Source organism: Mustela lutreola, chromosome 3, assembly GCF_030435805.1.
Source record: "Mustela lutreola isolate mMusLut2 chromosome 3, mMusLut2.pri, whole genome shotgun sequence".
Taxonomy (NCBI): Eukaryota; Metazoa; Chordata; class Mammalia; order Carnivora; family Mustelidae; genus Mustela; species Mustela lutreola.
The window spans coordinates 173,829,474-173,857,131 of record NC_081292.1 but is presented as its reverse complement, the minus strand read 5'-3'; the positions used below and the strand labels follow the sequence as shown (position 1 = coordinate 173,857,131).

At 43.4% G+C, this 27,658-nt stretch overlaps 1 protein-coding gene across 1 annotated transcript in view; it reads right to left on the bottom strand.

Moving 5' to 3' along the window:
• Positions 1–27,658, bottom strand: part of PID1 (phosphotyrosine interaction domain containing 1) — a 231,426-nt gene that overhangs the window by 123,502 nt on the left and 80,266 nt on the right. Inside the window, exon 2 of the mRNA XM_059167804.1 lies at positions 3,349–3,495. Within this exon, the coding sequence (XP_059023787.1) occupies positions 3,349–3,495 (147 nt within the window). The remainder of the gene's footprint in view (positions 1–3,348; positions 3,496–27,658) is intronic.

Genomic DNA, 27,658 nt, shown 5'->3' with positions numbered 1-27,658 from the left:
TCCGGAAACCTGCCCCCTAGGGTTTTCTGATACACACAGGAGTTTCAGCAGCCCTGGAGATTTATGGATTCAGGCGCTCGTCTATTCCTTGGACTTGCCTACAAATTGCATTACCTGCAACGTCTGCCTTGATGCCTCTCTCCACAATTCCATGTACACAGAAGGTCTGCCCTGACTATGAATTAAATAAATGTTTGCTAACAAGTCAAAGCCACCTAGGATTCTGTGGTGCAAGGCAGGAGAAGCCAGGTATGATCAACCATGGTTGTTGCTGCTGCAAAATCAGAAACAGCATCGGATACTCTGAAAATCTCCAACAAGAGCACGGGCAGGGGCGTCCTAATGGTATGCACTGGGTTTTGCAGTGAAATAACTCCACTCCAGGAAAAAAAAAAAAAAAAAAAAAAAGGGAAAAAAAAAAAAAACGTGGCAGCAGTAGAGGAAAACACACACAAAGACCCAGCTGCCCACAACATGAATAGCCTGGCAGGGCAACCCCATCAGGACCCACAGAGAATACAGATCAGAGGGAAAGGCGAAATTTGACATGAACCTGAGCCTCGATGGTACTAACCATAACCCACTTTCAACTCCCTTTTCCTTTACTCTGTTCCCTCCTGACTCTCTCCCTCCCCCAAACCCACAGTTATGCAGGCAGGACTAGAAAGCTGTTTAGGGAAAAAGACCTAGCAGTGTGTGCAGATGAAGGGTCCTGGCCTGCCGGGCCGCAGCTGGGCCTGGGCTACATTGTGCTCAGTATTCCTGGCAGGCGTGAGCCCGAGAGAGAGCTCCTCCTTCTGCAGCTGGCATTTTGTGAACCAAGTTACTCCTGAGAATCAGAGAGGAAGCACTGCATTTTGTTTCTGTGGATGGTGGGGGGACCAAATGGAGAGGTCAGGTCATTCTAAACAGAAATGTCAAGGCTCAAACATGGAACTTTTTTGTTGTTTATCGAAAGAATGTGACTCTGAACACAAACATGAGATTGTCATTGAGAATTAAAGAATGTAACTCCAGTGCGTTTAAGTTAAAATATAACTGTATAAAGGGCATTATAGTATACAAGTTGAAGAAGGATACAATTGGATGTTTTCTTCCTTCAAAGAGAATCTTAAAACTGGAGTTGGCTCAGATCCCTGATTCCAGTTCATGATTATCCACACCTGGAATATCATCTTCAAGGTTTCTAGGGATGGCGAGTTCACAAACTTTCTATAGCCCAGTGGACTGCGTTTTACACCTTGAATGCCAAAGTTCTTCCCTGTGTCCCGGTGAAATCACTGATGATCTCCCTTTGTCTAGCTAGACCCACTGATGCCAGGGCAAACTCACTCTCTTTTGTGTGCTCTTCTGAATTCCTTCTGCTCTTTCCAACATCCTTTTAGAGGTAAAAGAAGCAAACACAACCAAATGCAATACACACAGAAAAATTACTCCATGAATCTCAAACCTTATGCTCCTTTTAAGGAAAACGATAGGTTTTTATTCTCCTAGCAGTATTTCTTTCTCTCTAGCAAATATTTCTCTGTGTGTGTGTGTGTGTGTCACACACACACACACACACACACACACACACACACACAATTTCTTCCATATCCCGATTGGATTGCTGGGTCTTTTATTCTGTAACTGCATTTCCCCGCCCCCCCCCCCATTTAAACACACTCCACAGCCTTTATCCAACGAACCTCTCCTCCTTTCACTTGTCCCTAATGACTTCATCTTGCTTTTGAGGGACCATTTCCCCCAATAGGAACAGAATTCAAAAGGACTCTAGGAAATCTCTAAAGTATGTATAACACAATTTGATCTCATATCACTTTCAAATTTAATGAGTATTTTTATAATTCTTTGTATCATCAATTCACCAAAAGCATTGCGCACATGGGGACCGAAGGCCAGCTGCATGGATCCCCTGTCTCCTGTTGGAACAGAGCCTCTGGCAAGTGCTCTCTGGAAGCTGAAAGTTCACCTTAGCGTACTTACCATTTAAAATCACTTTTTTTTCTTTTTTTGATGGAGTCATATAACTAACTCTCTTGCCCAAATCTGACAGTTCCCCACAGTAATTAGAAGAAAGTCAAAACTGTTTGCCACTGCAATGACAAGACTCATCCTATACCCAGACTCTTGCCTGACTGTACCACAGAACACAATTTTCTCAACTTCTGGGTTCTACTGCCCATCCCTCTCCATTACAAAGCACACACAGACTATCTCCACCTCTGAGAATTAACACTCCCTGTCTCTTCTGCCTGATTCTTCCACAAGTTATTCCTGACTGGCTTTCTCAACAGCCAATGCTTGTTTACCTGTACTCTCTCCTCCCTCTCCCCAGCTAGAAGTTAAACCCTACAAAGATGCTGGTGGGTATTGTTCCCACTGTCCCCAGTGCTGGGTAGACACTGAGCACCCACTGGGTATTTGTGGGATGGATGAACACGTGTGGAATTCTGTGTACACACCCATCACTCAAGATTTCTGTAGGCTCCAATCTGACCATAGCGGTGCAAGAATGGGAGAGGGGATGGAACATTCTGGCAAGAAAGACTTCCCTAACCTAGAAACGCAAGAAGGAGTCTGTCTACAAGATTATAATAGAAACCCACATGCAAACATACATTTCTGTTTTATTTTATTTTCACTACTCAAAACAAATTTCTGCCCCTTAATTTTTTACTCCTCAAAAAAAATAGCTAATGACAAAATATGCATAAACATATTTTCTTTGTTATTCCTGAACTGATTGCTTTATTCATCAATTCATGTAAAAAAGAATATCATGCAAGAAAGAACCCAAAAGCCTACCAAAATTATACATTCCACTTCTAGGTTTTCTTTAATGTCAGCATTACAGTTTACATAGATGAGAAAAAATGTTTTTTAATGGATTCTGAGGCATGGATATCAGTATCAATTCTGAGAGCTGAAGCCAAACAAAAATGCAAAATAACCCCCAATGGAGAAGTACACTGTTGAGAAACTTGTTTTTTATTCTTTAAGATGTGTTTTATTTGGAGTGCAAATACAAAGGGAGGAAATATCACTAAGGATAGAACTTTTCTGGGGAGCCCCAAAGTTCCACAGGGTTACAGCAAATATAAGTGAGAAGACTATTTTATTCACACATCCTAGAACTTATGTCTTTACCTAGAAACAGTGGAGAGTGGTTGGATTGCTAAAAATACAGCAGATATGAGTTCATCCCACCGCCACTCAACGAAGCTCATCAGTCATGTTACATTTTCATTCCTTTCAAAAGTCACCACTGGGAAACAAGTGTCCTAAGGCTACATGTCCTTTGGTTTGTCCCACCAAAAGAGTCCCTGCTAGCCACATGCCACATACCTTACAGCCACTGTGAGTCCTGGTCTTCATCAGGGGTGTGGTGGTGCACAGTTCGATGGCCTCGGGCTCATGGAAGATGACTGCTGGTAGGGGCTCCTTTTTCAGTGTCAGGACATTCAGCTTGGATTTCAGCATGGTCTGAAAGTGCTGAGAAGCAAGATAAATACATAAATAAGCAAGCCAACTACAGCTAAAGTTTTGGGCATTGTACATGGCACAACTGTACATCAAACCCAGGAGGAAAATCTTTGTTTTATGAACTCTGCTTTATGAGGGGAGGTCAAGAGATACTTCAGAAAATGCAGGAAAAAGACTGTCAGGACAGCACTAATGTGACACTATGGGAGACGGCCAACCCCCACCATGAGACCACGGAAATATAGGGTAGCAGAAGAATCACCTAGGACCTTGCTCTGAGAAGTTCTTTAAAGTCATTTATAGAGATAGAATCCTAGAGATTGCACCAGGCCCATTTCAGCCAAATAAGGGAAGATGTTCAGGAGAGAATGTTAAAAGAGCAATTGGGGGGTGGTGGGGGTGGAGTGGGATGCAGTCTAGAGCTAACAGAAAGGAAGACCCAGTGAAAAAGAACACAAGACTCCTGCTCTCCTTCCCCAGTTCTGCCATGCATTGGCTGAAGAACTTTAGAAATTTCACTACTTCTCAATAGACCATTTCATCTGCTGGACTCTAGGTAAATATCAATTTTATACCCAGCTCCCATTGTCACTGGTTGTAAAATATGCCCAGAATCCAACTATATTTAATCACTGCTGCGTATACACCCAGTCCAGGCCCCATCATTGTTTGGTCTACCATAGCGTCTGGTCCAACCACTTCCAACTTTGTCCCAATGCAGAGTATTATCACAGCGCAGCCAAAGGGAGATTCAATCAATGCATTTCACCCCTTGTTTAAGATCCTCCCAAGCCTTCCCTTTTTCTCGCAGAAAAATTCCAAGTCCCTTTCATGGCTCATGCACCATGCAGGGACCTCTGCTTCTCTAACCTCATCTCCCACCCTTTACCCTCTCACTTGGATCCAGCCACCATGGCCTCTTTATTCTTCTGAGAATAAGGCAAAGACTCATGTGTCTTGGAACCTCTGAACACGCTACTCCTGCCCTAGTAACTGCCTGCCTGGTTTCCTGATCTTCTTGAGGACCTTGATCAAATGTCACCTTATGGGACAGTCCTTCTTGATCAACATTATGTAAAATAGCATATGTGTGCACACATTCACACAGACACGCACAGACGGCTTCACGGGCAAGCAACCTGTTCCGTCGCAACAGTGTCCCATGCTCTGGAAGCTCCACACTTGCTTTAATGCTCTTGGGTTAAAGTCAAAATCTTGAAATCCCTCATAACTGTACCTTTGAGCTTGCATTTCATAAGCAAAGTCCAATGAGATGGCAGTGTGCATACATGAATAGAGGAAATATACACAGTATGAGCATCTCCTGATGCCTAAAAATTCAATGGGATGCCAAGTGAGCACAAGGTGTTAAGGTGTTAAGCCTACGGCTCAGTAAGCAGAGCACTGACAGCCCCAAGAGTCCATGCTTAGAAGTAGAACTTGCTTCAAGTGCACAAAGAAGTCAGTTGTATCCTAATTAACATGAGTGCTCAAGGAACTCTAGCATATCCCTTTTATCTGCATGACTTTTCCTGCAGTAGGCAACCACTTATACTAAAAATGACAGCAGGGAAGGAAAGGGACAGGCAGGACAACCACAGCTCCTCCTCCTCCCATCCATCCCTCCTCAGGAATCCGCAAACCAAAGGTAAAGTGTGGGGAGAACGTGCATGTCTTAGAGATGAAAGAAAAACAGAGGAGCTGGGTTCGTAGTGTGTTTCCACTGCTCTGGCAAGCACAACATTGAGACACACCCATGAACTAAGAAATGCAGATCGTGTGACTTCAGTGATTCCACTTCTATATTTGCATTGAAAATGGGCATTGCACAACCTAATGAGGAATGGCAGATTTGTGTTAATAATCTAAATTCTGAATTTTTCTTTGCTTACAACAGATAAAATAGCAAAAGCCAAACAGAAAGAAAAAAAAAAAAATCACTCTGACTATCGCAGAGAGAAATTCAAGGAAGAAAGGAAAAAGTTTTATGTTTCAGTATTTTTGGTGGCAATTTTTTCGACTTTTTGAAGAGAGACACTGCATTTTCACTGTGCCCTGCGCCTCACAAATTGTGGGGCCAGATCTGCCCGTGTACATACTTCTCACTGTGTAGTCCCTTCCTCCGCTTTATTATTCTCATCACTACTTATAACCACTACAAAATTATGTATTTTATTTATCTTATTTTCTGTCATCTTCCGTTAGAATACAAATGCCATAAGAGCAGAAACTGTTTCAGTCAGTGAAGGATCCCAAGGGCCTAAAACAGTTTCATGGCTTCACAGAGAATCTACAAGAACTCCCATCTGACCACACTGATTGTCCGTTTTATGGGCCACCTTCACTCAACTAAACATGAATCCAGGAGTTGCTGCGAAGGTACTTTGTAGGTATTATTTTAAGTCCATAATCATTTGAGTGCAGACATATCCTCGATAATCTGGGTGGACTGGAGTCAACCCACTGAGAAGACCTGACCAGGTGAGGTGAGGCTTCCCTGAGGAGGAAGAACTTCTACCTGTGGACGGCAGCTTCAGTCTGTGCCAAGAGTTCCAGCCGACCCTTCCCGACAGCCTGCCCCAGGGATCTCAGACTTGCCTCGCCAGCGTCCACAACAGCATAAGCCAGTTCCCTGCATAAATCTTGCTGCATAAATCTTATGCTGCATAAATCTCACTAGTTCCATCTCTCTGATCCAACCCTGACTCATACTGCTACCTTCTAGGTGATAAAGTTGCCACGCTGGTATTTCTTCAAATAGGAGAAATAGTTACCCTAATATTTCCCTGTGAGTCCTGATTTGTAATTTTTAAAAACAGAGAGGCAAGTTTTCATATGAATCTGGAAGCTTCTGCCTTTGTTCTTAATCGGTTCTCATCCAACACTGGGGGTAACAAAGGTATCTGAGCGGAGCACCAGACACCTAAGAGTGAGAGGCAAAGCTGGTTGCCCTGGCAGGACAGCAACTGAGGTCATACAATGAAGAGGGTAAAGGGGAGAACGCTCAGAAGACACGGTGACGAGCAAGTGGGGACACCGTCCCCCATCTGCCATTTTGCTGGAGCTCGATGAGAAGTACATGGCTCAACTCAGCCTGACTCCTGCCACACAGTATGTTCCTAAAGATGGCCCCAGAGGTGACTCTATTGTCATGAAGGCTGGACCACCTCACTGCCCAGAAGCTCTGAGACTGCCCCCCTGCCCCCATTGTGGGACCAATGTCACGGCTCTCAGTCCTGTCGTTGAGCACAGAGAGAGACGGGAAGCTGCAGACTGGCACAAACACACACACAGACGGACAGCCAAGTAAAAGAATGAAAGAAACATTTTAAAAACCCAAAACTGGGGACAGTGTGCCAACTTCAACACACAGTCTGCATAACTCGAGCTACATAACTCTTCAGAGCCTTGGCACCTCCCTCCAGACAAGGTGCGTGCCCCACGTTAGCTCACCGGGCCATCGGGTGCACCTTCCCTGAACACCTGCACTCAGCCAGACACCGTGGCAGACGCAGCTGGAACGGAAATCAAATGTTAGCCTCTGCCTGAAAGGGGTTCTCCCGGTAGCTGGAGACTGGGAAATCAAATGACAGCTGCAAATCGTGTGAGTTTATCAGACTAGCTGAATGGAGATGCTAGGGCAGTATCTGAATGTGAAATTGAGAAATGACTCCTTTAAAAAACATGGCAGGGCGGTTAGGGCCCCTGGGTGGCTCAGTCGGTTAAGCATCTGCCTTCAGCTCAGGTCATGATCCCAGGGTGCTGGGATTGAGTCCCACGGGTTCTCTCCTCAGGAAGTCTGCTTCTCCCTCTCCCTCTGCTTGCTGCTCTGCCTACTTGTGCTGTCTCTCTCTCTCTGTCTCTATCAAATGAATAAATAAAATCTTTAAAAAATTTTTTTTAATTTTTTTTTCTTTAATGGCTTTGTCCTTTTTGCCAACAATCAAAGTGTGAGGGTAAAGAGGGAAATACACTGTGAATTATCTGATGAGTCATTGAGTCTACAATAATATGTCTTCTAATGGAAAATTAACATTTTTATGTAACTCTGAGTGGCTCTTGTAAATCTTCAAGTGGTGGCTTTAGCCATTTGTGATAAAAACACTCTTGTGCCCTCTTCGAGAAAATGCCTCCACTGCTATCTAGCTGCTCTGTGAACTGGGGCTGTCCCTGTCCCCTGACCCTGGGAAGAATATGGGACACAGGCTGACCACCTGAGTACCGCGTGTCCCTGGCTAAAGGCACTGGTTTAGAGGAAACTCAAGACTGGCTGAACAGACTCTTCCAGAAGGGCTTCTTCCAGAAGCGACCAAGTTGCCCACGCCAGGGTGATGTGAGTACAAAGCTGCTGTTGACCTGCTCACCCGCCAAGGTCAGCCTGAGAATGAGATCGCACAGAGATAAAGAGGACCGGGATACGGAGGGTCACCGACTTGACATTGCTGAGCCCTGGACCCAGCCTCATCTGACTCAGATCCATCCACGGATTTACAGAGACTATGAACCAATACATCTCCGTGATGCTTCAGCGAGCTCGGGTTAGGAGTCTGACCCTGGCAACCAAGAGTCTTGCTAACACAAATGACTTCTCGATGAAAAGAAAAATCGTCTGAAACAATAAAATGGAGCCACTAACAAAATTCAAAAAGGACTTCATAAATGTTAAACTGCAGAAGCCAACAGCAACATTGTATTAAAAAGAAAAAAAAAAGACAGTGAATCTTGCATTTTGTTACCTGAATAGGTTGAGCCTTAATGATAAAACACCAATAATAATTGAAACGAGGTATTACAGTCCCTAGGTTATCCATGTTTGCAATACAGTCCTCTGAGCTCCGGCTGAAATGAGATGAATTCTAAGTCTCCAGAGATAGCCAAAGGACATATGATGACATCCGTTCAGGTGACAAATTCCCTCGCTGGGTAGCAAAGATGGAGATGGGACAACCAGCTCTATCAGAACTGCAAGGCTTGTACTTCCCAGGTCTTAACTTTCCCATCTGTCAAGTGTAAAGGGCTACGTTATGTCATGTCAAAAAGGGTATTGCTTGTTCTTTGCGTGGGTAGACAAATGCAACGAAGACAATGCAATTTACCATCATCTAGGAGCATTACAAAAAGGCAACAAAAGAGGAATCTAGTAGAGGAGTTTGGAAATGCGATTGCTCCCAAATGAAAGACGCACAGAGTTCCATAAAGAAAATGTGTTATTCATTCTTAAAGGAGGGAAGTGAATAGTGTTGTAGAAAATTAGGGCACTGCCCCGGACACATTAAACAAAGCTCGGCTTTCTGCATTGGGTGCTTTATGTGCAACCCTAAAATAGAGCCTCTAAATCAAGCCCCATTATGCGAATGGGGTAACCGCCATGCCCTGTATAATTTTACAGTTGGCGCTTCCTACTCCTATTCAGACATTAATCTCTGACAGTTCAGCAGGCAAGGATTTACATATTTTACCAATTCAAATCGGGTGGATCTCACCTTTGTATTGACTCTCTATCCAAAATATAAAGCATCTTTTGAAGGCAAATCCCGCTTCCTCTTTTTCTAAGATAACTGGAACACTATCCTCCCTCAAATTAAAGAAAAGGCATTAAGGTTTTAATCCCTGGTTCATCCTTGCATTGTGAAGGCTGGCTAAAATGGTCAGTTTTAACTTGCAAATTACTGATTCAGTAAGGCCTTAATCAAGCTTCAGAAATATTGCAAATGTTCTCCTGAAGAGAATGACAAGGAATCAGTGGGTGAACCAAATAAATGGAGAACTTCAGTTCCCCAAACAAGTGTTAATTTGTACCAGGCGCAAAAAAATCTGTAGGGCTTTCACATTCTGTTCATAACCACACTGCATTTTATTCCTTGGGGGGTATGTAAGAATTAATTAAACTTTGTTGTGGTTTCCTTACATGTTATACCATTTATTTTTTAAAAAAGTAGATTCAAGCCCCAAGCATCAGAAAAGAAACCATTGCAATACTCCACCTTGACTTTCCAGAAGATCTCACTTATCACTTTTAATGAAAAATTCTTAGATTTCTGTTTTTAAATATTTATTCTGGCATTTTTACAAAACAAAACAAAAAGATAACATAAAAGCAAGAAAAAAATACTTTCCTGTTAAAGAAACCACAAATGATCGGCTATACAATTAAGAGCAATCCCATGAATGAGTAAAAGAAAAATTTCACATACATCCAATTTTCACGTGAGTATGTTTTAATACAAAAGATGTTTTTCACTTTTGTCCTTTTTTAAAAGGAAAAGAGAGTTGGAAACTCTCCCCCAAAGTCAGCAAGCATATTCAAAATTGTACTCTTTCACTTTGAAGATTAATTTTTTTTAATGCATTTTATGTCGATCTGGTATTTCAAGAAAAGAAAGACCTACAGCAGTCTGGCATCTTCCTTCTTGCTGCAAAGTGTCCTAGTAGCTGCCTTATTGCAAAAAGTTCCAACTTAATTTTAAAGGCCTACCTCCAGACACTCCTAAATTTAAAAGGTTGTCTGTATCTGTTAAAGTGATCGCTATTATTAAACTAACTGAAAATACTCATGTTCACACACCCGTATTTATTCATGCAGTTTTAATTATGGAAGCGTTTCTTTTGCACATTACAGATTCTCTCAAGAGATTATGTGGGAGAGGCACAAAAATAACTCAATGCCCACAGAGCCCGCAGAAAGCCCTCAAGGCTCGAGAAGAGCTCACTGTGGAGGAGGAAGATTTCAGCACACGTACACAGGAGTATAACAGTCGGAAAAGGTGAAGTGGAAATATGGTATTGGTTGTGTACTATCACCCGAACGCAGTAAGTTAAAGGTGTAGGCCAGGGGCGCCTGCGTGGCTTGGTGGGTTAAGCCTCTGCCTTCAGCTCAGGTCATGTTCCCAGGGTCCTGGGATTGACCTCGGTGTGGGGCTCTCTGCTCAGCAGAGAACTTGCTTCTCCCTCTCTCTCTCTGCCACTCCCCCTGCTTATGCTCTCTCTCTCTCTCTATCTGTCAAATAAATGAATAAAATCTTTAAAAATAAATAAATAAATAAAGGTGTATGCTACAAACCATAAAGCAAAGACTGATATAACAAGCCCAAGAGTTAGAAAAGATAAAACAGAATCATAAAAAAAGAAGGCCAAAGGAGATAGAAAAGGTAACAACAATAAAAATCCAGATGAGACAAAGAGAAAATAAATCATAAAGTGAAAGATTTAAAAATCTATAAAATTGATGCCCCTAGTAAAAAAGAAGGCAGATTTAGTGAGATTTTGATGAGGGAGGCCTGATTCTATATTGCCTAAAGAAATTTGCTCAAAATATAAAGAAGCAAATACTACTGGTAGGACCACAAAGGATAAATAAACATCAACTACAAATAGGGTTGGAGATTTCAACCCTGCCCTCTCCCAAATGGGTAAAATACATAAAAAAGTGGCAAGGATCTCTCAAGTTTGAATAACGCCACCAACCAAAACAGACCAAATTCTGGACCATAAAAAACAATTAAAAAAAAAAAAATAAAAAACACCTCAGTAAATTTACAATTCAAATTCTACAAAGGAAAATCAACAGAAAGATCTCGGTAAAATTTTCAAATACGTGGAAACTAGTACAGTTCCAAATAACCCCTAAAATCAAAGAATAAATCAAAAGACAAGGCAGAACATACTTCGAACTGAATGGAAATGAAAACATAACACATCGAAAAATCTGAGATGCCACTAAAACATACGTAAGGGTAACGGTACTTTTATAGCACAAAATGCCAATATTAGAAAAGAAGAAAATTCTTTCTTCAATAAACTCAGCTCACTGAGCTTCAACCTTCAAAAAAAAAAAAAAAAAGGAAGACTAAACAGAGTAAATGAAACCCAAAGTGAGTAGAAGAAACCAAATAATAAATCAAGATTGGAGGAGGAAAATCAACCAATAAATGTAAAACACAGAAAATCAATAATCAATATGATGGCCTATCTCCACGCTCAATTACTCTTCCTTTGCATCTGCTGAGTCTACTGATGAGCTCATTAAAGGCCGTCTTCATCTCCGTTAACTCTGTTGTTGTCTTCCTTCTCATTTTTGTTTTTCTTAGCACTTTTGTGCAATTATTTCTTTGCTGAAATACCCCATGCTTGCTCTTCACTTTTTTCACTGAAGCCTTTAAATATTTATCAGTTATTTTAAATTCCCTATCAGAGTCATCTCTGGGCCTGGTTCTGTTAATGGCTTTGTCTTCTCACTACAGATTGTTTTCCTCCTGGCTTTTTGTGCCTCTCCTATTTTTCTGCTGGATTCTGGACATCATGTGCAGTAGAGTCCCAGGGAAATAACGCTTAAACCTGAAACTGATCACATCCCTTCTGCTCGGGCATCAGTGTGGTGTCGGACATCAGTCTCGTCTGAAACTGGTCTAGCTTGGGTTTTATTGCTGCACCACAGTTTTCGATTCCTCTAGAATGACATTGTCTTTAGGCTGGGGTCTGCGTCACTGGGAGGTGTATCTCAATGTTCCTGTTCCCTCTTGCAGACTTCTCTGTACCCCTAGGACTCACAGCATCTCCCCCACCCATGCTTCCCCTGCCCCCACAGGTTAACTGCAACTGCTTGATACTAGGTGCTTTCTAGCCTGGGAGTGTGCTGGGGGAGTGCAAGGAAGTGTTCTTCCCTCTTGCTCCACCTCAGCCTTAGGCAGATCCTGTGTCCTCTGGTCTTGGAAGTCAGGCTTTCTCAGTGATCTTGTCTCTGTCCCCGCTGTTTAGAGACCACTACTTGTCTAGATCCAGGGTGGCTCCCTGCCTTTCTTCCAGATGCAAAAGACTTTTTTCTTTTCCTCTCCACATGTTACAATGAGTCTTCACCTAAGCCCTCAAAGCACAGGATGTTTCCCCCTTGCCCAGCTGTGCAGTCTTGTGTTCCTTAGAAGACATGAGTCCGGGTACCTGACCTTAACCATGACAGCCACCCCTCCCCCAGGCCTAGACCATCAAAGAAGGCATGCTTTGGCCTCCAGCCTCGCTGTCAGAAGATCTCACGAGTCCCGGTGGTGCTCTGTTTTGAAAGGCCTATGAGTTGATGCAAATTCCCCTTGGGTGAAGAGTAACCATGAGCTCTTCACACCAGTACTAGGCAACAATCAACCCTTAAAAATGAGTGAAGAAAGTTAGCTGAGTATTTCCTACCCCTTTGCCTTGCAAGCCATCTTCCACCATTCTCCACTACAAGTGAGCTGTAACTCATATAGTGCTTTTTTTTTTTTTTTTTTTTTTGGAAGTCTTGTTTTCTATATATTTCGGGCCAGTTGGATGTACTATGACCCTGGCTTTTTTTTTTTTTTTTTTTTTTTTTTTTTTTTTTTGACCCTGGCTCTTTGATGGATTCGAGAGGTTTGATTCTATAAATTAGCTGTTTTTTTCTCATTAACAGGATGGAAAGTGATGCTCTTCTTCCTTTTAGGCAGAAGCCAGAGTCAAATTTATATTTTTAATCAGCCAAAACTAAACTCACTGAAGATTGCTTTGTATTTGGGACCATGACCTGAGCCGAAGGCAGCGGCCTAACCCACTGAGCCACCCAGGCGCCCATGAAGATTGCTTTGTATTTGGAAAGATACCCATAAAATGTTATAAAATATATATTAGTACTATCCTTAAGTTCCCCTCAAGCCCTGTTTCCGTCCAGCTTAGATATTTATGGGTCCGTGGATGCTAACTACTATCTGGTTGTGGTCAGCTTCTTCCCTCCCTTCTCAGACACATCCTCTCCTGCTTTGGAAATGTGGACACAGGAACCCTGAAACTCTGTCTAGGAGGAATTACAACCCAGAAATGCAGAACGTCGAGAAGAGGAGCAACCTTCCAGATGACCTAGACCAACTCCCTCATTTCACAGATGAAGAAACTGTAATGACTGGCCTGGTTCAGTCAACCGGCATACCAGCCCAGATCACTGCACCTGTCCAGAGTCGATAAGCTTGCTGCTGTATCATCTTTTAAAACTGCATAATAGGTGCACCTGGGTGGCTCAGTCGGTTAAGCATCTGCCTTCCAGTCAGGTCGTGGTCTCACAGTCTTGGGATCGAGCCCCGCTTTGGGGGTTCCTTCTCAGGGGGCAGTTCACTTCCTCTCTCCCTCTCCTGCTCCTTCTTGTGCTCTCTCGTTTGTTCTCTCCCTCTCTCAAAAGTACACAAATAAAATCTTCTCACCACGACCAAGTGGGATTTATTCCAGGGCTGCAAGGTTGGTTCAACATCCGCAAATCAGTCAATGTGATACAATACATCAATAAAAGAAAGAACAAGAACCATATGATACTCTCAATAGATGCTGAAAAAGCATTTGACAAAGTACAGCATCCCTTCCTGATCAAAACTCTTCAAAGTGTAGGGATAGAGGGCACATACCTCAATATCATCAAAGCCATCTATGAAAAACCCACCGCAAATATCATTCTCAATGGAGAAAAACTGAAAGCTTTTCCGCTAAGGTCAGGAACACGGCAGGGATGTCCATTATCACCATTGCTATTCAACATAGTACTAGAGGTCCTAGCCTCAGCAATCAGACAATGAAAGGAAATTAAAGGCATCCAAATCAGCAAAGAACAAGTCAAATTATCACTCTTCGCAGATGATATGATACTATATGTGGAAAACCCAAAAGACTCCACTCCAAAACTGCTAGAACTTATACAGGAATTCAGTAAAGTGTCAGGATATAAAATCAATGCACAAAAATAAGTAAATAAAACTGCATAATAGATTTCATTCTGTAATCAATAGTATAAGGCACGGAATGAAATGAAAGGTTTTAGAATCAGAAAATCTAGGTTCAGTCATGAGTCTCAGTATATGACTCACCATACTGCAGGAGCAGCAAGTGATACAAATGTGTGCATGAGAGAGAGAGAGAGAGAGAGAGAGAGAGAGGTGGATCCACACTTCCCATCAAGTGACAAAGGCACTTGACAAGGATTATCTCACTTACCTTCCAATACCATTCTGAATAAAGAAGAGCGGATTTGCTCTAAGGCGCTCTGACGTCAAGGTCCTGAGTCTCTAACAAGGTAAGATTTGGAAACCAAACCAAATTTAAGAGTTTAAGATTCCACAGGGGATGGGCATTTAGGAGGGCACGTGTTGTGATGAGCACTGGGTGTTACACATAACCAATGAATCATGGAACACTACATCAAAAACTAATGATGTACTATATGGTGGCTAATGGAACATAATTTTTAAAAAAAAAATGTTCTTTCTCCTATTTCCCCAAGGGACTTCATTCAGTTCCCGGGTACAGCCCCAGGGACACCTTTATGTTCCAATTGGAAATGCCTGCTTTGTGGTGTCAGGAAATCCTCTGCCCACGGGGACACAGCACGCCCGTGTTAGGAACACGTCCATCCCCGCTCATTCGGTTTTATTTTCACTTCATTTTCACTGGGCAAAATTCCTCTGCAGGACTGTATTTTGGTGGATACACGACTGAACATTATCTTGGCAGGTTGGAAAGAAAGTAAAAATAATTTTGTCCCCAGGCTTCAAATGGTCTGGAAGATAGCATGCCAGAGACTGGGCAAGCCAGAGTCTGCTTTGAGGAGGGTGCTATGGACAGCACGGGGCTGCAGTCATCCGCAGAGGATGGAGAATTCATTGGCTGTACAGGATACCTTCAGAAGAGAGGTTTTTGGTTTTGTTTTAAGTGTAAAATGTTGTCCATATCAAGGAATACAGCTCTTCTATTCTGGTGGTGTTCCTCAGTTATGACATTTATAAAGGCTTTCCTGAAACTCCCTCCATGCCAGCCCAGGTAAAAGTTACCTTTCTGCCTAACCTGCACTGTGGACAATAATCAGGACTTTCATGCTACCTGTCACATCCGGATGTACTGCTTCCCTCCTGTCTCTTTGTCACTAGCTAAGCACTTGACACAGAGCAGCTGTGAGATAAATGCTTAATGCAGAAACAAATAATTAAGAGAAGAAAAACATTATTGGAATAATTAAAAAAAAAAAAAAAAGCACCTTTAAACCAAACACGTGCCTGAATCACACTGTGCTCATTGTAGCCGATTCCCTTCCCTTCCATGATTTCATACCACTTCCCGCAACCATCAGCCAGACTGTTCCTCTCTGAAGATCACCTTGGCAATGAGCTCCAGTCCAGGTCCACAACCAGACAAACATCCCACCTCCCTGGCAGGAAGCCAGCAACTCTCAGCCACAAGAACCATGATTAATGGCCCCACGTGGGTCCCCTGAAATCAGGTAAATCCATTAAGTTTCCTTGGAAAGGAAGGGATCTGTGCCACCAGCCCTAAGAGGAGTAACATGTAAAAGAGGCCATCTGCTAGGCCCGTCCCACGGCACTCCAACAGGAAAGGCTCATTCCCACCCAGTCCTGGTAGAGATGGCAAACCATTTCAATGAGAAAAATGACCCCCTTTTGAGCTACAGCCAAAAGGCCCAGACATCTGAAGAAGAGCCTCTCTTTTGTCTTCCAAGTGGCTTAGGAATGGAATGTCCTTCCTAAAGCAAGGGACCCTGCAGGCAAGTATCAACTATTAATTGCTGTAGCATATATAAGAAAGCAAGCAAAGAGGAAGAAGAAGAAAGGAAAGGGACAACTATTTGGAAAAGTCTTAGTCAAAAAAAAAAAAAAAAAAAAAAGCAGGGGGGGAGAAAAAGAAAAGAAAGAGTACTACTTTCCTAGGCTACTGTAACCAAGTACCAAAAACTGGTAGCTTGAAACAACAAAAATTTATTGTCTTACAGTTTTGGAGTCTAGAACTCCAAAAGCAAGATGTCTGCAGGGTCACAGTCTCTTTGACAGCTCTAGGATAAAGTCCTTCCTTTCCTTCTCTGGCTTCTGGTCCTGCTGGCAATCCCTAGAATCCCCTGGCATTCCTTGGCTTGTAGCTACATCCCCTGTAGATAGGCATGGCTACCCTGTCTTTCTGTTTCATATCACCTTCTCTCTACGTGTGTCTGCTTCCAAGTCCAAATTTCTAAGGACACCGTATTAGATTAGGTCCCACACTAATGACCTCATTTTAACTTCACCTCTGCAAAGACCTTATTTCTAAGTAAGGTCACATTCTGAGGGACTGAGGGTTGGGACTCCAAAATATCTTTTTTTTTCTTTGGTGGGGGAGGAAGGGAGAGGAACCCATGATGGAAAGGAAAGGTATACACTAAGTCAATTCTCCAAGATCACAAGCTCATCGAGCCATAGTCATTTCACTGGCCAGTCAACATTACTTGTTTTCATTGCTCCTGAACTTAATATGGTAAATTCCTCAGGACAAGACACCCAGGTAAGTGCATAGGACCTGGCCTTGGCTTGTCCGAGTTCAATGGGCCTGAATGTGACCCTTGACCGCTCAGTCACAAAAATGCCAGTGGTTCAGTAAGCAGCCCAGGCCACCCCCAGGAACGGATCTCCCTTCTAGCTCGTCTGTCTGTTCCTAAGAGTTCTTGAAGGCGAATTGCACCTGACACTTGTCAGCTTTCATTACCAGCTTGTGCCTTACCTGCTCTGACCTCCTTTGAACTGGAACACAATAAAGAACGTACCTCTTAAACCCTAGTGCTGGTTTAGTCAACCATTTATTCATTAATCCTCTACTTGGCTGAGTCAGGGACTCTGCGGAGCACACAGTATTGAAGAAGACTGGTGTGTTTCCTGTCTTCACATGGCTGAACTTCAACCAGGGAAACTGACAACGAGAAAGTCTGAGTTCCCCATTCCAAGCAAAAACCTGTCATCACCTCTCCTCTGACTAGTTCAGGGCTTCAGGGCTAAGGAAGCCTCCAGCTTATACTCTCGCTGCTCTGCCTTTGCCCTCAGCCTTCCCGCTTCCGCTTCCGACTTCCACCAGCAGGGCCTGCTTCTCTCTGCCTGGGGCTTGTCCCAGAAGCCAAGCGCAGCCCATTGACAACCCTGGGAGTCTTCAGTCAATGAATGGCGGAGAGTGAGAGTGTAAATCCTGCCCGCTCCTCAGCTCCACAAGTGGTCTGACTCTGAGCTCTGAAGCTTTTTTGTTTGGGTTTAGTTTTGGTTTTGACTTTTTACATTTCTGAGCATATCCCCCACAGGACTGAGCACTGGTCACAGGCGGCAGCTGGCTTGACAGCATTCCCTTCACGGGCTTCCTCTCCTTCCCTGTCCTACCTCCCTGCACCCCCCACCCCTCCCCAGCATTTCCTTCACTTTCCAAGAGGCTACTACTTGATGCTTTAATCCTTACCTCAGGGACTATTTCTGGAAGAACCCAAACCAAGATAAAACCTAATTCCCTTAGCCCATTTTAATTCAACTCACTAAATACGGATTATAGGCATACTGCAGGTACATGGTATTACGTATCTAGGAAGCTCTTGGTCAAATAGGAGAGAAAAAGGCATCACCGACCAGCTTAAATACACTGCAGACATATGAATAAAATGTCTATAAGTATATGAAAACGAACAATTAACTTTGCCGGGATTGGATTGGGATAGGTTTTATGGAAGAGAAGTTAACACATCTGGCCTAGAAGTAAAGCAGTGTTTCTCAAAGTTTTTTTACCTTCTCTCTCCCCCTAAGGAGGCTTCTTAGACTTTTTTTTCCTAATTGCCTCCCTCACCCCCATGAAATTCTAATACCACAGGTATGTTGTGTATCTGTTTATGTTCTCTGGCATAGATTGTCTCACTGTAATATCTAAGATCCTCCTCCCTTCAAGAACTAACTTTTGCCTTCTCTGAAAAATACATGAAAAAAAGGTCGGGGGTTGGGGGGCACAGTTCAGGGAAAGAAGTACCCTGAGAGATGTCAAAAGATACGAAAGTGAACAGCTTATAGAGGCAAAGATAAGTGGTCTGATTCAGTCCAGGGTAGATTAAAGATGGTTTCAAATTCTTGGACACTCCTCACCTCAAGAGCAGACCTCGGCTCAGGTCTATGTCATCTCTAGTCAACTTCTAGCAGACTGGCAGCCTCCAGCGGCTGTTCTTACAACACTAAATCTCAGAATCCAGCTGCTCTGCTATGAAGAAGCTTGAATGGCCTCAAGGAGAGGTGCTTGTGGAGAACAGGACAACCCCCCTCAGCTCCTAGCTGACACCCAGCACCAACTCGCCAGCCACAGGAAGAAGCCATCTTGAAGTGGCCTCTTAGCCCCAGCAGAGCTACCTCAGCTGAGCACCCTCCCCCCACCAGAGTCCTGTCCAAATTGCAGATTTGTGAGCAAAACAGATGACCATTACTATTTTACACAGCAAATGTTTGAGGTGATTTGTTACAGTGCAATATATAACCAGAACATCATGCTTATAGACACAATTTAAAGTTACCAAGATCTCACAGAAGTCATTAAAATTCAACCCCACCGCAGTCTTAGCCAGGCTTCCCTCACGGCTCAGTGTGTTTCATAATACGAAATGCAAGCAAACATTGGATTAAATAAAGAGCTCGAGTGAGTGATTCATTATTAGGGTCCCAGGCCATACTTCCCTTATTAAATATAATTTTTTTATTATTTCAAGCTGTTCTTGTTTATCAATTAGCTTGTCAATAAAAACTATCATGGGTCTCTGTGAACAACATTACTGCATTTCCCAGCAGCAAGATGACACTTAATAAATGGGGCGCCTGGATGGCGCAGTAGCTAAGTATCTGCCTTCGGCTCAGGTCATGATCCCAGGGTCCTGAGATCAAGCCCCACATCTGGCTCCCTGTTCCACGGAGAGCCTGCTTCTCCCTCTCCCTCTCCCCCTGCTTGTGTTCCCTCTCTCACTGTGTGTCTCTCTCTCAAATAATTTTTTTTTTAAAAGACACTTAATAAAAACTTTCAAACACTAAACAACAACAACAACCAAACAAAAGCAGCCAGCCCTAAAAAAGTGGTTTAGGGCAAAATCAAGTGGAAAGAATTTTCAAATGCACATGGCGGGCAAACTGTTCCCACTCCCGTCCTGCAGGACAACGTAAGGAAGGACAATGGAAGGGAGTAAGCTAGTGATTCTAATATAATCCCACCCTCACACCACACACATCCTTCTCGGAGGACCACTGGTCTTAAACAAATTTTCTTTTGATTTAAAACTAGTAAGACCATTCCTTTATTTGTTGTTTTTTTTTTTTTAAGACTTTATGTATTTATTTGTCAGAGAGAGAGAGATCAAGAGAGCACAAACAAGGGGAGTGCTTGCAGAGGGACAAGCAGGCAGACGCTTAACCGACTGAGCCACCCAGGCGCCCCGGTAAGATCATTTTTTATCATAGCCTCTGCTCACCACCTTCAGTTATCGACCTAAACATAAGCCACTCAACATTATGGTTTAGAGTTACTTGAAAAGATATTTTTACAGAATGAACATGAATAATCATGGTATTACAACTGCATGATACATGTGACACGCATTCCATTCATTTCCTCTCTCAGGAAACAGATCCAGATGGACTTTGCTATATCTGCAGCCACAAAGGTAAGTTTGGGAGGGCTGGGTGCAATTTCTCCATAAAGCCTTCTACTGATGCCAAACAGGGACTTCTGGAGGCGGCAGGGGAACTCTGTAATTACTGGAGATGGATTTCGCTATCCCCATGCCCACCGCCTCCTATTGCCTGCCTCAAGTACAACACAGGCTCCCTGTGCCTATTCTAAAAAGTGACATCTTTCAAGGCTACAAATTCAAAACAGGTGCACAGTCCGTGTGTAAATTGAGAACAACTTTATATTTCCTTCTTTGCATTCAACATGCTCATAAAATCTGAATTTTTGCAGTTTCAGCCAAAGTTCCTACAACCTTTTTTTTTCTTAAAGACAATTAGCAAATTAAATTACAAACAAGAAGGATAAAGAAACGTGACTCTCCACCAGAAAATAGGCTTGGTAAACAACCTCAGGTCCATGTCCAAGTGTACCTTAATTGGTTCCATTTGGCTCCGAGCTTCCCGGCCTTGCCTCAACTCACAGTCACATAGCCAGCAGACTTTGCCCGGGTGGCCCATGATTTTTAGTTCCTGGATTCAGCACGTATTCCCAACACAACTTGTGCTATATGTTGTTTCTATTAGGTAACTAGGCCCTGAAATTCAAAAGCCTGTATCTCAGCAAGTTTCAAAAACTGTTGTTGGAACAGATAGCGCCAATGATACTTAATAATACAAGGTCTTTTCCTGTAACATACAGTGTACACATCAGCCAAACCTAAGTTCAAAGGTGCTCGATGGACGTCCTCTTCTGTGCCACCTGCTGCTCTTAATGTTTTCTCAACCCTCTCACGTAAAACAGAAGATGCATGAATTTGGGAGTTCACTTAACCTCCCCAACTTCCACATCCCCTAGGCGAGTTTGCTCATCTAGGATGGGGACAGAGACAGTGTCTACACTTCACAGAGCTACATAGGATTAACTGAGTAAGACAGGCAGAGTGGCTAGCATCACAGGTCCTCACACAGGCTAGAGCTGGGGATGTTGGCCACTATTGTAAAGCGGATCATTACTCCAAAGCCAATGGCCTTCAACACTAGGATTGCTCTTTTCTTCCTTTGGTTTTTGTTCTGTTTTGTCGTGTTTTTATTTTTCGCTTTCCTCAATCCTTCCTCATTATACTAGATTTCAACATTTATTCTTTTCAACTCTCTGAAACACCAAGTGACCTATTTCCACTGGTGACCTATTCGTTGATGGGTGAATTCCAAAGACGGCTGTTTTGGGCTTCTGATAAGAAAAGGATTCATATGGGAGATATTAAAATGCCCAAGTCAAAATGCCTAAAACTAGGCTACTTGTCTTCTCCAGGCCCCCTCCCTGGGAACTGTCTCCTCGCTCCAGCATGCCCATTTCAGCCCCAGCATCGGTGCAGAGGTCAAAGTCAGAGACCAGGGCTGGGTTTCTACTATTCCCTCTTTCTAAAACTGCATATCCACTGAATCCAAATATGGGGCCAATTCTCTTTATTGAATCCCTCCACTACTATGCTTTTATATTATCAGAAGCTAAAGGAAATAGAACTTCTACTTGAGGTGGTCGTGAATTGACGTTGTGATCCACACCCCCCACCACTTGGGGCTCTCCATCCTCAGGACAGTGACCACAGCAGACCCACAACATTACTAAGGGTAAGCCAGCCCACGGCTGAGCATGCTGGTCTACATCTTGAGTCTGGCAGTCATTAGTCCTTAGTACCCCAAACCCACGATCTGATAACCTCAAGGTATCTTGATTCAATAGTGGCCATTAAGGGTTTTGTTTCATTTTCTTCAATCAGTTTTCTTAAAGAAAAAAAATAATACAAGTAACGATTTTTTCATTACTGTTGTTCTATATTCTCATCCTTAATTTTTACTGTATAACCATCTTTCTCAGCTACTCAAGCCCTCCTCGAAATTGTGCCCTAAACTGCATGGTTCATTACCTATAATTGGTCAGGATAAAAACATCCTGTTCCTTTATTGTGTATATTTATTCATTATATTCAATTAAATGTATTTTATTATTTACAAAGGCACTGTGACTTGCCCAAATGGAAATTAATTTTTACCAGTTCCATTTCAAATATATAGAGCCACACTACGTGCAGGGAGACTATGCGTGTCTAAGCACTGTAGGAGGGAAGGATCTTCTGATGCTTTGAAGGCATCAGAAAAAGATGTGAAAGGGAGGTAGGCCACGTCTGTGCACTGGGCTAGAGCCAGGAAAGGCCGAGATGGCAGAGCACGTGCACAGACTGTATAAAGAATCCATCAGCTCAGGGTGGGGCTCAACTTGACTTTATATAGAAACTAAGACCCCGCCCAATGCTAGGTCCCCTTTGTAAAGGTCAGAGGTGAACACTCTGTCCAAAGAAACTGCACATAATTCCTTCAACTGCTGGCTCATTTGCCCCCTCTTTCCTCTGGTTCGCATGTGTTTGGAACAAGAGGGTGAAAATTCACTCGCCTTGGGCCCACGGCAGCTCTGGAGGGCTCCTGAGCTGAAGGCTGCCTCTCCCTAGCCTAAGGCGGGTGCCCTACCCTATCCACGGGGCGAGGCAGGTTTGCAAATCCTGGGTTTCCCACATAGACAGAAGAGCGGGGAACTGGCCAGAAACTGGCTGGTCCATGAAAACCAGCCTGCAGACAGACGGGGGACCCTCATGGCTCCTATCAGCCCCCACCGGCCCTTCAGATATGGAACTAATTCACTTCCATCTAAGTGAATCCATCACTTTGTGAATTCCATCACTTCCTTCTAAGACATTAGCAAGCGTCTGCGCTCCTCAAGCTGCTTCTCTCATGCCCCATGAAGAAAATGCTTCTCCCAGAGCCAGAAAGCCAGACTGTTAACATGGGGTGATGAATAGGGAACACCAAAGAGAGAGAGAAGCTGGGGGAGAAAAACGCAAAAGGAAGTGTTAAGAAAAAATGCCCTTAAATTTTAACACCATTTATACACGGGGATGGCGTCCCTTTTTTAAAAAAATGAACCATTCTCATTACTAACCTATTGGCATTTGTAGTTTCCCTTTAATGCAACATTATTATAAAACTCAATCATGCAAGATTCCCAGATTAAAAAAAAAAAAAAAAAAAAAAAAAAAAAACTCTCCTAAAAGCAAAGGTCACTAGATACAAAGTAAATGTCAGATTTTATCTGGCTACACAAGAACACAGTCTGCTGAGCTGATTTAAGCAAAGGCAGCTGCGTGTAGGTCATTTGTTTGTCCTGGACTTAGCTGTGCATGGGGAGGCACAAAGCCACAAAAGAGGCTGGACCCTTCTTGACCAGAAGGACCTTTGCTCAGAACCAACCCCCTCTGTCTGGACTCACCTTATCCCTCTTCTCGACAAAGCCCCTCAGAAGACATGCCTGCCCCCCCGCAATACCCAGCACAAGCCCAAATCTGCACCAAACACAAGCGCCAGGTCCAAAGGACTAGATAAGTCGTCTGCAGTTCTAATAAATGCCAATAATTTCATCCATATGCATTCTGTAAACGTGTTCCAAATCCAAAGTCTCTCTTGTTTTTTAAATCTCTGCTTTATCAACATTCATGAAAAGTTCAAATGACCTAATTTTATCTAGCATACCATAAAATTGGAATTGACATTTAGAATAATACACCTTCGGCAACGCATAGAACAGAGGTGCCTCTTGACTCATCCGAGATTAAATTATGTTCAATAAAATCTCAGGTGTTGCAAATACTGTAGTTGATTGGAAATCAGTAATCCTTTCAATGTACATAATCTGTATGCATAGAAAAGGCATGGGATAAATCATTATTGCTTAATAACTAGCATTAATATTATGCTTGGCATGAGAATGAAGTTCAAGGCAGGGAAAAAAGTCTCCAAAATGTCAACGTAAGCAAAAACATTTCAGCTTTTAGCACAAGTTCTTGAAGTGCGGCCTCGGGACTTCCAGTATCCATATCACCTGGGAACTCACTGGAAGGGCAGGTTCTCAGGCTTTCCTACCCCCCAGATCTATTGAATTGGAAATTCTGGGGATGAGACTGAGTCATCTGCCTTCTCCCAGCCCCTCAGGTGATTCTGATTCACACTAATATTTGAGAGTCACAAGACAAAAGGGAAGCCTGATACACAAGGAAGCCTCTGATCAGGGCCTTGAAGGTCCCATGGGAGAACAGGATGTTACTAGGACAAGGCCAAAGACAAGAAGAGGCATAACCCGGCAGAAAAAAGGAGACCTTGTATTTGGGAACCAGCAGGTAGTCTAGTTTGGCCAAAATACGTGGTACAAAAAGGTGAACACAGAAGATGATGCTGGAAAAAACAGATATGGGTCAGGTCAGAAAAAAACAGCATTGTATTCTGTGGGCCAGGAGAAGTCCACGAGAATTTGGCGGAAGAGTCTGGCAAGATCTAATGATCTGTCAGTAAATATATTCGGGAATCAGATCCACTACCACATTACAAATAATAAAAGATGACAGTGAAGCCACCAAGTCCCACTAATGCTTTATCCCGAAATATTTTTACAAGGAAAGCATCTCCACTGATAACCAAAGGATTCCAATTCATAATTATGATAGCCTTAGCAACTTACTTTTACATTTCTAAGTCATGAACCACTGAATTGCAGTCAAACTGCTCTGGAATGAAATTCTACTTTATTTCTCTTTGTAAACATGGCCAGAGATGTCTCTCACTTAGGTGATGAAGGCAAGAGATAGAGCAAGCACCGTTGGTGTGAACAGATTACTTTTTTGTTATGAAAATTAATAACCGTCTGAATTTGCCTAGGGCAAGGAGATGAAATGCCATAATCAGATATAATGCAAGAATCTCCCTAAAACAATAGCAGAGTGGTGTTAGGAAATTTATTTAAAATCTTTGATTCTCAGAGGCCACTGTCCAGGCTCCATCTTAAACATCCAAGTCTTTGGCTAAGATCTCATAGCCTCAGCTCACTCCAGTGAATACCTGGGACTCCCACCGTCTTCAACCGGACAGGGACCTCAACCCATTCATCCACCACCTGTTTCCTGTGATCTACCCTTCTCCTAGCCTCAGCCTTCCTTACCCAGCTCCATATCTGAGGTCGATTACTCCCAACAACCTCTTTTCACCCACCTATAATGCCCACCTCATCCAACTCCCTTGGAAAACCAACTCTGGCAAAACCAACCTTCCGCTCCAGTCAAGGCTGCATGCACAGAGATGCATCTGGCTGGATCTTTCCAAAAGATCAAGTTGGCTGCTCTTTTATGAAGTTCGTGACCATAAACCCAAGCAGACACATCAGGCTTCTCACCATCCTCTCTGTACTCTGTCAATCACTTACCCTCACACAATGTCACTTGATTATTTTACGCCTTCTCTTCCCCATCCTCATTCTCCGCTGTGGGTCTTGGTCCCTGTTATGGGTTGAATTTTGTTCTCCTCCCACCCCCAAAAAGATATGTTTGAAGTCGTCACCTCGGGAACCTGTGGATATTATCTTATTTGGAAATAGGGTGTTTGTAGGCATAAGCAGGTAAAAGTAAGTTTATATGGATTAGGGTGCATCCTAACCCAATGACTGGTATCCTCCTAAGAAGAGGGAAATTCAGACCCAGATACACACGGGAGCATGCCACGTGACAACAGAAGCAGTGCTTGGAATTATGTGTCTATAAGCCAAGAAATGCCAAGGATTTCCAGCAACCACCAGAAGAAGCGAGGGAAGGAAGAGGCAAGGAATAGATGCTCCTTCAGAACCACCAAGAACAAAATCTGCCAACACCTGGATTTCAGGCTTCTAGCCTCCAAAAATGTGAGGGAACAAATTATTGTTTTAAGCCACTTATGGTGGTTCTTTTTATATGTCAACTTGACTGGGCTGTGATGTGCCCAGATATTTGGCCAAACATGATTCTGTGTGTGTCTGTGAGGGGTTTTCCAGATGCAGTTATCATTTAAATCATGTCGGCTGAGTAAACTGGATCATTCTCTCCAATGTGTGTTGGCCTTGCCCAATCAGCTAAAGACTTCAGTAGAACAAAAAGACCTTACCTCCTCAGGTAAGAGAGAATTCTTCCTGTCTGACTGTCTCAAGCTAGCCATCAATCTTTCCTTATCTTTGGACCCTAACCCAAACAGCAGCTCCTCTCAGCTTTTGAGCCTGCCTGCTTTCCGACTAGAATTTACACCCTAGGCTTTCCTGATTCTCAGACCATCAGACTCAGACTGGAACGACACCATCAGCTCCCCTGGGTCTCTATCTTGCCCACCGGTATCTTAGGACTTCCCAGCCTTCCTTAATTCATGAGCCAATTCCTTCTAATAAATAAATATACATTAGCATCTCGTTTGTGATACCTTGTTACAGCAGCCCTAGGAGACTAATACACTTCCAGTTTCTCTAAGGAAGTTGGTGTCCCGCCAAAAAGAACCCCTCTAAGCATACAGTCCTCAGGATTTTCCTGGGAGTCTTACCTCGTGTTTCTCCAGATGCAGCACCTTCGCCCCTAGGCATCACTGATGGATCCACTCGCACACAGACTCCATCCTCTCCTGCCCACTCAGGGACACCTTTCCAGCAATTCTCCACCCTCCCAGCTTTTATGTTCCCCTCTCTACAGGCTCAGGTCCATAAGCACGAGATATGCTACAATTTTCTTTGGCTAAAACAAAATCCTCTCTTGAGCCCACCCCCTACAGCCATTTTTCTCATCTCCCTCATCTCTTCCATAGCAACACTGAGTTTCCTAAGTTTGTTTGCCTTCTCGCCCAGTTCCACTCCGCTGCTCTCACCAGGCATTTACTCCGTCACACCACTGAAGTGGCCCAAAAACTATGTGCTGAATGGAAAACTAGTCCTGTTCCTACTCCTCCTTTCTCCGTTGCCTTTTAAAACCATAGCACCTCATCAGTCATGACACACGCCACAAATTACATGTCACCAAACACACACAATTGTGGCCACAAAAGCATGTGACTGAGTGAAGTCATTCGTTCTCCCCAGGTTTCTTCATCTCGAAAACAGAGATGTTAGGCATCGACCCAGAACCCTCCCCGCTTTAACTCATAAAGTGGTCTTTCATAAGCCCGCTTTCACAGAGCCGCTGTTCTGTGCCAGGCACGGTGTGTGGGACTAGACACACAACGAAAAAGAAGACATTTTCACTTCCTGTGGACAGCTTCCCTTCATTCTCTGGTGGTCACCACGGTCGACCAGCACCCCCACCCAAGAGGAAGACCGCTGCATGACTTGGGGTACATCTACTGCTTTCCTGAAAGAGGAAGGGAGGGAAGGGGGAAGGGAAGGAAGAATTGGGGAGGAAAGTGAGGAGAGAAGGAAATGCCAGAAGGAGAGGAAGGAAGGTGGCACCACTCAGAACTCAGAACTCCGTTTGGCTAAAGAAATGTTGACTTTTATATCCTTATCGCACCACAAGAGATGATTATATGAAATAATTACTCCTTAAATCCTCCTGGTCTTCCATTAGCCTGCTTTTAAATATTTATGTAAAGTCTATTTTTCTTCCGTATGAGATTGCTCTCAATGACAACTACTGGTAAGTGCTCCTCAGAACAAAGAGGATCCTTCTGAGGAATATCTGAGAAGCACAAGTTCCTCCTTACTTATTCATCTGCATCTCCTTTCCCTTATACAGAGCAGCAACGTGCGGTTCGGTGCGCTGCCCTTGCACACCTCAGCCAATGGCAGGTGGAGGCCTCTCTTCCCCCCACCATCTGCTCACCCC